At 36.3% G+C, this 13,404-nt stretch overlaps 1 protein-coding gene across 1 annotated transcript in view; it reads right to left on the bottom strand.

Annotated features, from left to right (window-relative positions):
- sorcs3b (sortilin related VPS10 domain containing receptor 3b) overlaps positions 1-13,404 on the bottom strand; it is a 144,983-nt gene that overhangs the window by 7,775 nt on the left and 123,804 nt on the right. Inside the window, exons 22-25 of the mRNA XM_055162445.1 lie at positions 12,026-12,138; positions 10,120-10,251; positions 7,876-7,975; positions 2,180-2,285 (exon numbers count right to left, since the gene is read on the bottom strand). Coding sequence (XP_055018420.1) covers positions 2,180-2,285; positions 7,876-7,975; positions 10,120-10,251; positions 12,026-12,138 — 451 coding nt within the window. The remainder of the gene's footprint in view (positions 1-2,179; positions 2,286-7,875; positions 7,976-10,119; positions 10,252-12,025; positions 12,139-13,404) is intronic.

The raw sequence follows: 13,404 nt of genomic DNA on the forward strand, positions 1-13,404 counted from the left end.
GCGCACCTTTAAACTCTTCAACTTGATAATCTAAATAATAGGTGACCAGTGCTCCTTCGTTTCACATGGGTCACAGAAAAACAAATCTAATCTGATCTCAATCTAGAAACTGAAAGTGCCTGGTTGTTTTCACAGTGTGGAGTGTTATTGTATTGTTATTGTTATTTGTCTGTTATGAGAGTCTTCTTAATATGTGAAAACGGCAGCACAGAAAATACATAAAAAACTAACACTAGGTTAGGGTTAGCTTGAACTATCATGTTTTACCATTAGAGCAGACATGTCAAACTCAGGCCCGGGGGCCAAATTTGACCCATGATATAATTATATTTGGCCCGCGAGATCATATCAAATGTGTATTAGAGCTGTCTGCCGGCTACAGATAGACAATAGAGACATTATTTATTTAAAATGTTGTTATTATTTTATATTATGCTTGTTCTGGATTCAATATTTAAGCAAAACTATTATTAAACATTTATTTTAATAAGAAAAAGTTTAACATTACATATCTCGAAAGAAGAGAAAACATACAAATGTTGTTGAAATTTATAAATATTTAGTTTGGCCCATGACTTAGTCCCAGTTTTTAATTTTGGCCCTCTGTGAATTTGAGTTTGACACCCCTGCATTAGAGGAAGTCATTAATTATGCATATTCACATTCAACAAGTCATATTTATGCCAGATGCCCTTCCTCTTGCTACAGAAATGGCCCATATTATGCAATTTTCTGATCTATGTTATACCAGTGTTTCCACATCACAAACAGTTTCATGTTTAACACACAAAGCCTCCATATTTAATCAAAGTTCATCTTTTAAACAGAAAACACTCACACCTTGTGATGTCACATGGTAATAAAGGAAGTGCTCCACTCTGTTTTTACTCCATACACCTTCACTTGAATCATTTAGATAATTTAAGTTCTGGAAGTGCTAATCTCCACTGAACAAAAGGTAAAAGACAGCTGTTACACGCTTGAGAGTGAGAAACACAAAGTTTATTGTCGATTCTTCATACCAAACCTATGAAGAATCAACAATAAACTTTTTTGAACTTTGAACTTAAATTGAATATCTATATATATCTCACACAGACAGAACACAACTAAAGTATTGGCTCAAGCAGGAGATGAACTGGTGACCTTTCGGTACCCAGGCACACTTTAATCACTGCACACATTGGTAAAACTCGAGGACTAAAACAGTAATGGCCCAAACAATCTCCCATCCCGTCACCCTGTCTGGTCCCTCCTGTATCCACTAAATGATAGATTGGATGTGGCAGAGTGATGGCTGTAACTTCAAATTGATGTCCTGAACATTGCATTGTGCCATAGGACTAAAAATGATATTGCAGTCACAGTACATTTCAGAATTTGTGACAACTGAAAGAAAATCTACAACTCTTTGATAGAACAAACATTAGCAGAGGGGTGGCATATTATGTAAAAATGAGCATGTTATATTGGCGTTCTCTCATCATGAACTTACTCAGAGTTGTGTTTTGGTTGAGTCATACAAGTTTGAATAATCCTATATTGCCTTGCATTTGTGGCTTGTGAGCTCAAAAAACTTCCTATCTATGCCCAGTGCTCTATAATTACTTAAATGTCACAATTCTAAATACACTGAAAAAGGGGAAAACATTTGTATTTTTAAGGAGCAATATTACGTTATTTTCTGATCTATGTTATAATGTTGTTTCCTCATCACAAACATAACTGGAGTGATGAGGAAACTGATTTTGTTTCATTCACACATGCTTAACATAAAAACACCTGCATATTTACTCTAAGTCCTTCTCTCAAACAGAAAACACTACACCTTGTGATGTCATTTGGCAATACAGGAAGTGCTCCACTGTGTTTTTAAACTCCATACACCTTCATTAGAATCATTTGGATAATTTCAGCCCTGGAATTGTCAATCTCTACTGAACTAAAGGTAAATGGTAGGTTGGTAACTACTGCTTCATGACATCACAAGGTGGAACAGAGCAATTTGAGCTTTGGAGATGTAGACAGACTAATAATAAAGGGATAGTCAATGAGTTAACAACATTCTAACACAGCTTAAATCTCACAAGAGTCAATTATGCCTAATATAGAACATTTAAATACGTTGCCTGTTTCTTGTAACATTATTTGAAACATATTTTCAGAAGTATAAACTTACCTCTTAAACTTGTAGATGAAGAAGGCTGCCACCCCCACTATGACCACACTGAGCAGCATGAGCATGGCCGGCCCACTGTGGATGGAGTTGGAGTCCACCAGAGGAGCTAGAAGAGGAGAAGGAAAGTTTAAAAACAAGAAACAAAAAAGCCAAATCGCACTTTTCGCTCCTTTTAGTCTGACTATTTTTGACGTTTCTCTTGAATTGATTATGCTTCCCCGCAGTTCAACAGAGACTTGTAATGCTATGCTAATGTTGCACTCTGAAAATCAGTGCCGAGCGCAGTTCATTGTAGTGTGCAGTTTGACAGAGGCAACAATAGCTACAGCCAACACTTCCACAACACTTTCAGTAACCCGCAAAACAAAACAAAGCTATCATGCCAAGCCTAGAATGCCCACACTGGCATAAAGTTTGACTGAATGGTGTTAACAAATAATATAAAACACACAAGCAGAAATATACTGTGTATTATAATTATTTATGTAATTAATCTGCAGTGACAAAAGTTAATATCGCAGGTTTTCAGTTTTCTGTGATTATTACTTGGTTTGGTGGGATCTGTGATAAATAATTTTACATCAGGTTGGTGACAGTTTGTATGGAAACATGTAAAAGAAAAGTCGAAAAATAAAGGAAGCAACCGTGAATTCTAAAATGGAATATCTTTACCTATCATCAACACAGAAAATTGTATTTTTCTGTCAGTTTAAACATTCATTTAATAAAAGTTTAGTCCTTTAACTTAGGTGTTTAATCACAATTATATGCTTCATTTTTACAGGTCCTTCTTTACATTACAGTTGCTAGGTAACAGTAATGAAATTACATACTCTTAAATATAATTATATTAACTGTGTTTTAGTGAAATGCGTCATCTAACCTGCCATATGAATTTGCCAGCTACACAGCACACTATGTATTCTGGCCACTTATACATTCTATACAAGTTCATGTGGTGTTATTCTATTACTCTGCCTTCACACTGTCCTATCGTGTAATAAGTAAGAAGCAGGTTGGGGCTACAGCTGTGTTCTCTGACTGTATATAAGGATATATTACAGAGCTTGTTCCTGACTTTGAGTTCATCTAGTTTAAATGAAGCTATTTGTGACTTTACATTTTCAACTCCATTTTGATGAGTGAGAAACATACGGAAGCAACTGCAAGGGACCATCAATATCAAATCAGAAAGTTTGCTGGACAAGAACAATTCTGGGAACAATTGTGGCTATACCAGACATTTGTGTGTAGAATCCCTCAGTCGTCCAGGTAGAATCGATGGCAAAGGAGAAATTCAATTCATCAACTGCCTATACCAGACAGTTGATTCTCTCTCATGCTGAAACATCAGAGGGAGAGCAGGGGTAAAGTGGACAGGGCTAATAGTTCACTCTGGTTCATGGTTCAAAATTGAGTAGGGATGTAACAGTAACCAAAATATCATGATATCGTATTGTAAAAAGTTTCACAATAATAACATGGCGCATCACAATATATCGACTCATAAGTTCCTTTGCCGCAATAGCTAATAAACATCAGGAACTACATATCCCATGATTCATTTCAGCGCAAACAACATGAAGTAATATGTTTTTTACTTGAATTCAGGGTCAGTCAGGGTACTTTAAAAGCAAAAAAGTGTCCTATCTACAATTATATCAGCCTCTCCAAAATATCGCAATAAATATCGTACCATGAGATGCATATCTTGATCGAGATTTTGATATTATTACATCCCTAAAATTGAATACAGGCCGTTTAAATGAATGCACCTGCCTTGACAAAAACTACAGTTAACTATCTATTCATTTTATATAAGGCCAAACAAGATCACTTTTGTAACACAATATTTACCTCAGTCACGTTCTGTTAATTACTACAGATACATCTGTCAATCAAATTTCCAAGTCCCACCCACTGTTACTACATACTCTTCCTCATCTCCGCCTCTTTCTTCAGCCTTGCCAGTGGGCGGCGTTTAACCATTTAACCTACATATACATCTGTCAATCAAATCTCCAAGCCCCGCCCCCTATTACTACAATCTCTTCCTCATCTCTGCTCCTTTCTCCATCCTTGACAGTGAGCAGAGTTTAACCATTTAAACTACACATATGGCTGTCAATCAAATCACAAAGCCTCTCCCACTGTTACTACAACTTCTTCCTCATCTCCATCCTTTTCTCCAGCCTTGCCAGTGAGCAGAGTTTGATAATTTAACCTATTTAACCTACTAGAGTGTGGATCGGGCCGAATTTTTCTGTCTGAGCCCGGCCTGTGTCCGACAGAGCAGTGATCAAATCTGACCCGAGCCCCATAGGCATTAAGATATTTGTGTCTGAATTCGACCAAACCCGATCCAATTAAAATCTGACTATTTTTATAGGTCTACTGTGGTCTCTAATGGACACAGAGACCAAAATACAAACTCAGGATATAGCGAAAATAATGAGAAGACTTTATTACTCACCTCTTGTAAAGTGGTAAATTTAAAGTGCAGCATCTCATCTACATTATCCACTGAAACTGTCCACCGCAAATAATCACATCCAGTCCACAAAACAGCACTGTAAATCTAGTTTGAGGCATTGTTTAAAAGGCCAAAGTAGATCACCTGTGTCTATCCACACAGCGCGCGAATCAAGGTGAAGCTGCAGATTAGCGATAGTGACTGTACTTATTGTGGACTTTATCGCCAATCTTTTATGCTTTACAAATCACGTATCTGAGTATTGCACCAACACGGACTTCAGTCGGGTTTCCATGCTCTAACACACACACACACACACACACACACATCTGACAATCAAATCACCAATCCCTGCCTACTGTTACTACAACCTCTTCTGTTCTGTTCTGCTCATCTGACACTTAATAATAGCACATTTTACTTCCTGGCCCACCCACCGTCACCTTATTCCCCCTGTGGATATTAAAAGCACCTTTGGGAGCTCCATGGCGTCTCAGTTGGAGATCTTGGCGCAGTTGTCTTATGCATAGTCATGGTTTTTCGGAAATGCTGAGATGCAATATTCAAAGTACTGCTACATCCAGCCGCTCTCCTCCCAGACTGAAGCCTATGAAGCGGGTTTGACCTTTTGGGGGATCATTTTAAAGGCGAGCCAGACCTTTTGTACGCAGACACAAATGAAGACAGATCCGCTGGTGGATGAAAAGGGTAAAGACACGCGGCGGTGATGGACACGTTTGGGCCGATATGCTAATGAGACGGTGACCCTGCCCACTGGCCACGCGGCATACCAAGCACCTGCTGTGTCACTCACAGCATTGATCGGGGGGTCGTATATCAGAGTACAGTGTAATGGACAGAGGTCATAAAGTGCAGAGTGCAAGCGCAGCAGCGAAAAGTTCAAATATTGTGACTTTTTTTTTTTTTTTTTTTGCATTTTAAAGGTCCTATATTAGGCAACAATGACTCTTGTGAGATTTAGAATATTGTTACCTCATCAAAAGCATATCTAGAGTTGTGCTTTGTTTCATTCACATATGTTTAAGTAATCCTTTTGTATTAGTTTGTCTACATCTCCAAAGCTCAAAATGCTCTGCTCTACCTTGTGATGTCATAATATTTGTTCCATCAGATTTTGAATTTTAAATACTGCTGAATTTCTCACTTTATTTTTTTTTAAGTCTGAAAAAAGATGTTAGAATTATTTTTATTCTGAATTTTAGTTGTATAATTTATATAAGTGTATAAAGTATAATTTTTCAATATGTTTCAAATTCAAAATAAAAAAATTCACCGTTTAAATATTCAGCACAGACATTTTCAAGCCCTCAAATTCAACAGTCAAAATTCAGAGTGTAAAATTCGCAGTGAAAAATTTCACAACAAAGATCCAAGATTCCAATCGATCCTGTGTGAGTGAGGAGGACAGAGGCTGTTTCCTATTGGCCGTTTCCATCTGTGGGCGGGGTTTGAGGTTTTGATGAGGCTAATTCTGACCAATCAGATCACTTCACTGCACCATTTCATTTCCTGCCTGTTACTAAATTAGATCAGATCACTTTGGATTGATTTCTTCTGAACTGGTATCTTGGATCTTGGTTACACATTTTTTTCACTGCAAATTTTACACTCAAAGTGAATTTTAATTTTAATTTTTTATTTTTTTTAAACACTTTGAAAATGTACACTTAAAATTTCAGCAACTAAAATTCTGAATAAAAATAATTCAAACATATTTTTTCAGAGTTAGAAAATTCAAAGTGAGAAATTCAACGGCATTTAAAATTCAAAATCTGATGAAACAAATTATCTTCCATACATGAAGATGTAGTTTTCAAGTTAACAGTTACTATTTACCTTTTGGTCATTAGTAGATTGGCAATTCTAGGGCAGAAATTATCCAAATGAGTCTAGTGAAGGTGTATGAAGTTTTAAAACACAGTGAAGCACTTCCTGTATGAGGGTGAAAGATGGACTGTCTTCGCAGCCTAAATATGCAGGTTTTGTGTGTTAAACATGTGTGAATGAAAAAAACACAACTCCAGGTATGTTTGTGATGAGGAAACATTACAACATATGTCAGAAAATTGCATAACATGGGCCCTTTCATGTTATGCCACGCTAGGGCTGTACATCATATCGCAGTGGGATCTAAACTGCATTTTAAAAATCAAATAGCAAAGGTTACAATTCTTTAGATAGTAAAATGTTCTCTGCAAAGAACAAAATGTCATGTCTTTTTTACTGATAACGCTTGCTGGAATTCATTTTAGTTTATCAGTTCTAATTTCAGTCTTCTCACAAATGTTAATGCTCATTGGGATGATTGCATTGAGCACTCTGAACTGAATCCTACCTTTTAAACATATTATGCAAATCTAGTTGTAGTCTAGAGACAATATGTGTGAGTGAATGGTTGTGACTATGCATGTGAGAACTTGAAATAGACTTTAAGTATCCATGGGTTTCAGAATGATGAAAAATTTGCACTGTTGCTTTAGCGATTAGTGTTATAAAACAAAATATTATTTCTTTTGTGTGAGAAAGTCCTAAAAATATTGCATATATATTGACTTTGAAATATAGGTTGTATTGTAACATCCAACATTTTCAGTTAGAGTGTATGTCTCCATGGACTCCTCCTCATCTCCACCTCTTTTTCCAGCCTTGCCAGTGGGAGGTTTAACTTACAAATACAGCTGTCAATCAAATCATCAAGCTGATAGATATTAAAAAAGCATATAGACATTGGATTCGCAAATTTGCCATATTAATCTTAACAGAAAGTTCATGAAACTGATGCCTGTCATGTTAACTCCACTTTTTCCTTGTGTTATAAAAAGGACTATCACCTCAGTTCATTAATACTGACAGAGAAAGCATTGACCTTTCTGCCTGTTTTTGTTTCAGGTGGATAGACCCAGTGATTGTGGAGCTATTAAACACAAACCAGGACAAACTATCTGTATTTTGACACTGCAAATTCTATCATGGAATTTTGAATGGCCCCAAGCAGTTTCAAAATATTTAGAAAGTTATAAAGTCACTTGAGCCCCAGCCTAGAAGATTAATTTAACTCCATCAAACACTGAGATTTGAGTGCAATCATGTTTAATGTGTTTGTTTTCAACCCTGTAAGACTAATTTGCAAAAATAGAATGAATTATAGCACAATGCAAAAACGATTTGCTGCAGATTAGGAAATAGAAACATGAAAACGTACCTAAAGTTTGCTGAGTGACGTACACAATGATGCGGATATTGGCTTTGAGTTCAAACTGGACCAGGCCTTGATTCAGGGCAGTCACAAAAATATCTGATATCTGCAATACACAAAGAAAATCAAAATGAACACAGTATAGTATCTTAAACCATGATTTTTACAGTGTTTCCCATTAATAGAAGAGACTATAGTGTATATACTATACACTATAGTCTGATTCTCACCCCCATAGTCTAAAAAAAATGCTCAGAAAAAGCTGAGAAAAAAAGGTAAAACAAATGAAACTTTATGACTGTAGTGTTAACATAAACATATAGAAGTAACCATTTTACTCTTTAATCTGTGCTGTTCTTGTTAGAAGCAATAAGTGGCATTTATACACCAAAATATTAAATAAAATGATTCAAATATGGATCAATTATGCCATCATAGTCTTAGTATAAACCTGTGGGGAACACTGCTAGGGTTGTAAAAGTATCAAAAAAACAAATCAAATCAATACCAAAACTAGTACTGAAACTAGTCTCATTTGAGCAGATATCAATACTAAAACTTCACATTCACAGGACAGAAACAAACCTTTCCTGAATAGCTTTAGTATAATTATCTGTATCAGAACAAATATAAGCCACATCGATTAGAAAAAGCCCATGGGCCACTGTGGAGCCTACCTGGACGATATAATAATAATATAAAAGAGAGTACTAGGATTCACATTCTATTGTCTAAAGAAGCATTTTTGTCTTTATGATTGTGGTACTGGAAGCAGTATTGAGTATTAAGTCTCTTCCTTAGTATTGAAATCGAATTTGAAATTTTAGTATCCTGACAACACTACCTTGTCCAACAGGCTGCAAGATTTACAAAAACGGTTTATATTTTGACATAAAGAGGTGGTCTGGTGAAAAAAGGGTTAACCTTCTTTGGGCTGAAATTAAAGATGGAGGGCTGTGCAGAAGGGCAAAATATGTCAGAGTGATTTAAAAATACCCTTGTGACTTTGATTTAGTGAGAAGTGAGAAAAGCTTTACAGAATAAAATATCAGCCTGACTAATCTGTTTATTCACTTTATTCAAAACAAAATTACTAATTTACCAATATTCACAATTAACTGCCAAAATATTCTCGTTTGTGGTTGCTTAGAGTTTTTCATATTTTGCTTTTTTGTATTTTGTCTATTTGCTTTAGTTGTATTCTGGCTCAATGGTAGAGCAGCTATGTCTCTGCAAATAAATCACTACAACTTGGATTTGTGTTGTGGGTTAGAGACCAGACTTGACAATTTGCCAAAATCTCTACATTCACTTTTGTTTATATTCTATTCTATTAAATAAAGTCAAAAAAATTCCCCAAAATACTGTATATTTAATGGGAACTGTATCCATGTATGCAGCTTGTCAATCAATTTTGTCAGATCTCTAAAGCAAAGGAGGGCTGAGTTGGTTAGTAGTTGGATGGGAGACCACTGGGAATACCAGATGCAAAAGTGGGACAGCAGTGACTATCATTGTGTCCTTAGGCAAGACACTTCATCCACATTGCCTAATATGAATGTGATGTGAGTGCTGGTAGTTGGAAGGACTGATGATGGCGCAGCTTAGCAGCATCACTTCCATCAGTGTACCCCAGGGCAGCTGTGGCTACAATATTAACTTACCACCGAGTATGGAGTGAATGTATAATGCATTTGATACTTTGCAGTAACATCATGCTGGGGGTGCTCTGCCTGTATACTTGTGGCAGATTGTTCAGCAGTTACTAAGCGGCACACACATTAGTAATAAATACCAAAAATGTTTTAAGATTGTCTGAAAACTCAAGAAAATACAACATGGATTTAAACATTTTCAGAATCATTATTTGCATTATGAATGATCTATGAAATATAGTAAAAAAAAAAATACATTGTCCCAGCTATCATATATTGAACTATAAGTTATTATGATTTTTTTGTATCATTTGTATATTTATTTAATTTATAAAATATAAAAAGACATCAACAGTGTCATAACATTAAACCTACAAGAAATGAATGAAAAGGAGCAGGATGAAGAGTATGTTATATTTTATGCCTTTTCCAGACAATACAGTAACACATGAAAACATGTCAATACATTTCATTTCAGTCACAAAACTGAGTTGATTATATTTAATTAGGTGACAGGCCTAGTTGAGGTAGTTATTGCTAGGTGTTTAAGGGTCTCAAATAGTCCACTCTGAATGACTTTGGAGTATTAGTTTACCGTGTGCAGCTCATCGCTCCTCCTCTTGTGCTCCCCAGACACATGTGCATCAGGCAGGATGAAGAGCTCCGCTGTGGTGGGCAATCCTGGATACAGAGACACCAACAGCTGCTCCTCTGCTACACCCGAGACCTATCAAAACACACCACCAGCAACGTCACTGAGGTTTTCATTTCTAATACACAGAGGGGGATAGCAAGAGTTACTTCTGTTTCCTTTGTGGTAATAGTCATGTAGTGGATAGACTTAAACTAAGACAAACTTTATTGATCCACAAGGTAAATTATATGGACACAGTAGCTGATAACACAGAGCAAAAATGTAAATGGTAATAATACATTCAAAATAAGTAGAAACTGGTGTAAATAAGGCATAATTATACAAATGTACAAGTAAAGATAAAGATGTAGAACTAATACAAAATACATCTCGGCTATATACAAGAGCTGAGTAAGGAGAAACAGTGCAAAGGTGAAATAGTGATTTGACACAGGGTTATCTATTACATTTGTATGGAGTATGGTATGAATGTAGTTCTGTATCTGTCACAGCCCAGTGCTGTGATTCTGTTAGGATAAAAATGGTATAGTGATGTTTGATGAGAAAGTTGAAAAATAGGTCAGCAGAGTTCACAGATTTCTATTTATCTTTTTAAATGTATGCTTCACTTTGAAGTTTTGGGCCCCAGCTCTTCATCAGACATGTCATATATCTGATGAAGGGCTAATGTCACCTGTCATGCAAATCTTGGAAGTTAATGAGTTGTATGGCCTTTTTTCACACATGTCATGTTTTAGATTGCATCGCCAGCTTGTTTTTATGGAGACAGATTAGTTCAAAGGGCCTATATTACCCTATTTTCTGATCTATATTATAATGTTTCCTCATCAAAAACATACCTGGAGTTGTGTTTTGTTCCATTCACACATATTTTACACATAAACCCTGCATATTTAGTCTCAAATCTTTTCTCAAGCAGTCTCACTCTGTTCCACCTTGTGATGTCATGTAATAATACAGGAAGGGCTCCACTGTGCTTTTACACTACTTACACTTTCATTAGAATCAACTGGATGTTTTCAGCTGTGGAATTGCCAATCTCTGCTGAACAAAATGTAAATGTTAGCTGTTAATTTGAAAACTACCACTACATGACATCACAAGGTGGGACAGAGCATTTTGACCTTTGAAGATGTAGACAGACTAACAATAAAGGGTTACTCAAACATGTGTGAATGAAAAAAAAAAAACACAACTCCAGGACAGGTAAGTTTTTGAAGAGGCAACAATTCTAAGATAGTTTAAATCTCACAACATTCATTTTTGTGTAATATAGGATTTTTAAGTTTGGGCTGATGAAATGCCTTGGTCAGGTTTCTAAGTGTCCAGTTCTTTGATAAAATGAATCATTCGTCTGACGTTTTCAACATAAATAAATACAAAATGAGTCTTTTGAACATCACTTTGAAATGAACAGATTCCAAAGATTCGACTCCCAGTAAAGAGCCGAAAATGTCCCATCCCTGCTATAAATAGTCTAAGCAACAGCACATCTCTCACACTCTGTCCCTTTTCCCAAACCACTCTTCATCTTCCTCATCATCATGTACAAATCCATATGTTCTACTTTAAATCAGGGAGGAAATCTCAGCGGACTAATGCATTATACAGCCTCGTGCATTTACCATCGACACAGGTCATGTAAAAAGCAGGCTAAAAGTTTGTCATGTGAACCATAAAACGCAATGAATTTTGTATCATGCCAGACCGTGCTATGAAAAAGTAATGTCCCTGAGAGCCACCATTGCCTGGACAGGGGTGGGTGGAGGGATGGGGGGTGGTGGTGGTGGTAGTTGTGGGGTTGGTTGTGGGGGAATAGCTTGAGGAGAGGCTGGGAGCGATGTACCTGTGAGAGAGCTGTCCGCACCACACGTCCTATGTCCTCTCTCCACTCGGGGATGTCAGGGTTGTGCTCGTCAAGTGCCGGAGAAAAGGACAACAGCAGAGACCTGAAGTACTCTGAGACGTAGGGAGAGAAAGAAAAGAAGAAAGGGATGTTTGGATTAAAAGTGTTGTTGATTTGCAGAACCTAACACTTCCAAAGCACTTAAAGTACCCAAGTTTTTTCCATGTACAGACATATGGCATAAGCTAAGCACTTCCTAAGGTAAAAATAAGGCAGATGTGATGTCTGCATCTAATTATAACATGTTCTGTCCTCAGGGAATCAGGAAATGTGCTGTTAACATGCTAGATGTTGTTAGCATTATGGTGATGGTGGCACATACAGACGCAGCGGCCCAGAGGTCTTACGAGTGCTATATTTTTTGCACTTTTTTGGTGGTAGTTACATCAAAACTATGCAGTGTTTGATGCTTTAAACATAATTTTGTTTTTCTGTGACAGTGACAATAAAATCTTGAATCTTGAATCATGAAAACTCCCCTCTGGTCTTGTTGTGAAACACACTTGCAAAGTGATCAAGGTGAATAATTAGGATGCTAGGAAAGCCCTAGGAAAGCCTTAGGAAAGTGAGGAATAACTTTGGACTGTTGTAAACAGCTTTAAAAAATGGATTGTTTAACATTTTGAAAACTAAAAAATCTGATACAGCTCCTTTAAAACGTACTTGGCATGCAAGTCTTCATGGGTTTCAAGCTATGGCAACTATCTTCCATGGTCATAGCAATTAAACATTTCAAATCAAAATATTATATCTTTTGAATGGGGAAAGGTCCTTCAAATCAGGAAGGAATTGTTTGTCTGAAACCCATGAATAGGCTTGTATGCATGGATTTTTTGGGGCGATAGAAAAGCTTTAGAAAACTGAACCATGCACTGCCAATCAGCTCTGATCCCAAAGAGTCATAGTGAATCACACAGCTCTTTGCAATAGATTAAATGTTTTCTAATTAGACAAGAACATGTTAAGACCCACTTTTATTTTCTGGCTTTTAACACCACGTGAGTTATGTGGTCCTCTGTGTCTTTTATTTATTTATTCAGTTATAGTTTTTATCTATTTTATTCTTTTTATATATTATACACATATTAATTATATATATTTTTTATTCATTGATTTTACTATTTATTATTTCTAGAGTTTTTATTAATTCCTTTTGTCTACAACGTAATTCTGCTGACATTTAGAGTAAAATGTTGCTATGTGTATATGTTTGCATTGCTATGTGCAGCACTGCCTTACACTTACAGTTCACTTTTAAGTCACATATAGGCCAAAAGTTGCGTAATGCTGCTTTAAATAAAAATAAAAAGTACAAAACA

The sequence above is a fragment of the Boleophthalmus pectinirostris genome, unplaced genomic scaffold, assembly GCF_026225935.1.
Source record: "Boleophthalmus pectinirostris isolate CB_2022bp ecotype Guang Dong unplaced genomic scaffold, ASM2622593v1 HiC_scaffold_5, whole genome shotgun sequence".
NCBI classification, from domain to species: domain Eukaryota; kingdom Metazoa; phylum Chordata; class Actinopteri; order Gobiiformes; family Gobiidae; genus Boleophthalmus; species Boleophthalmus pectinirostris.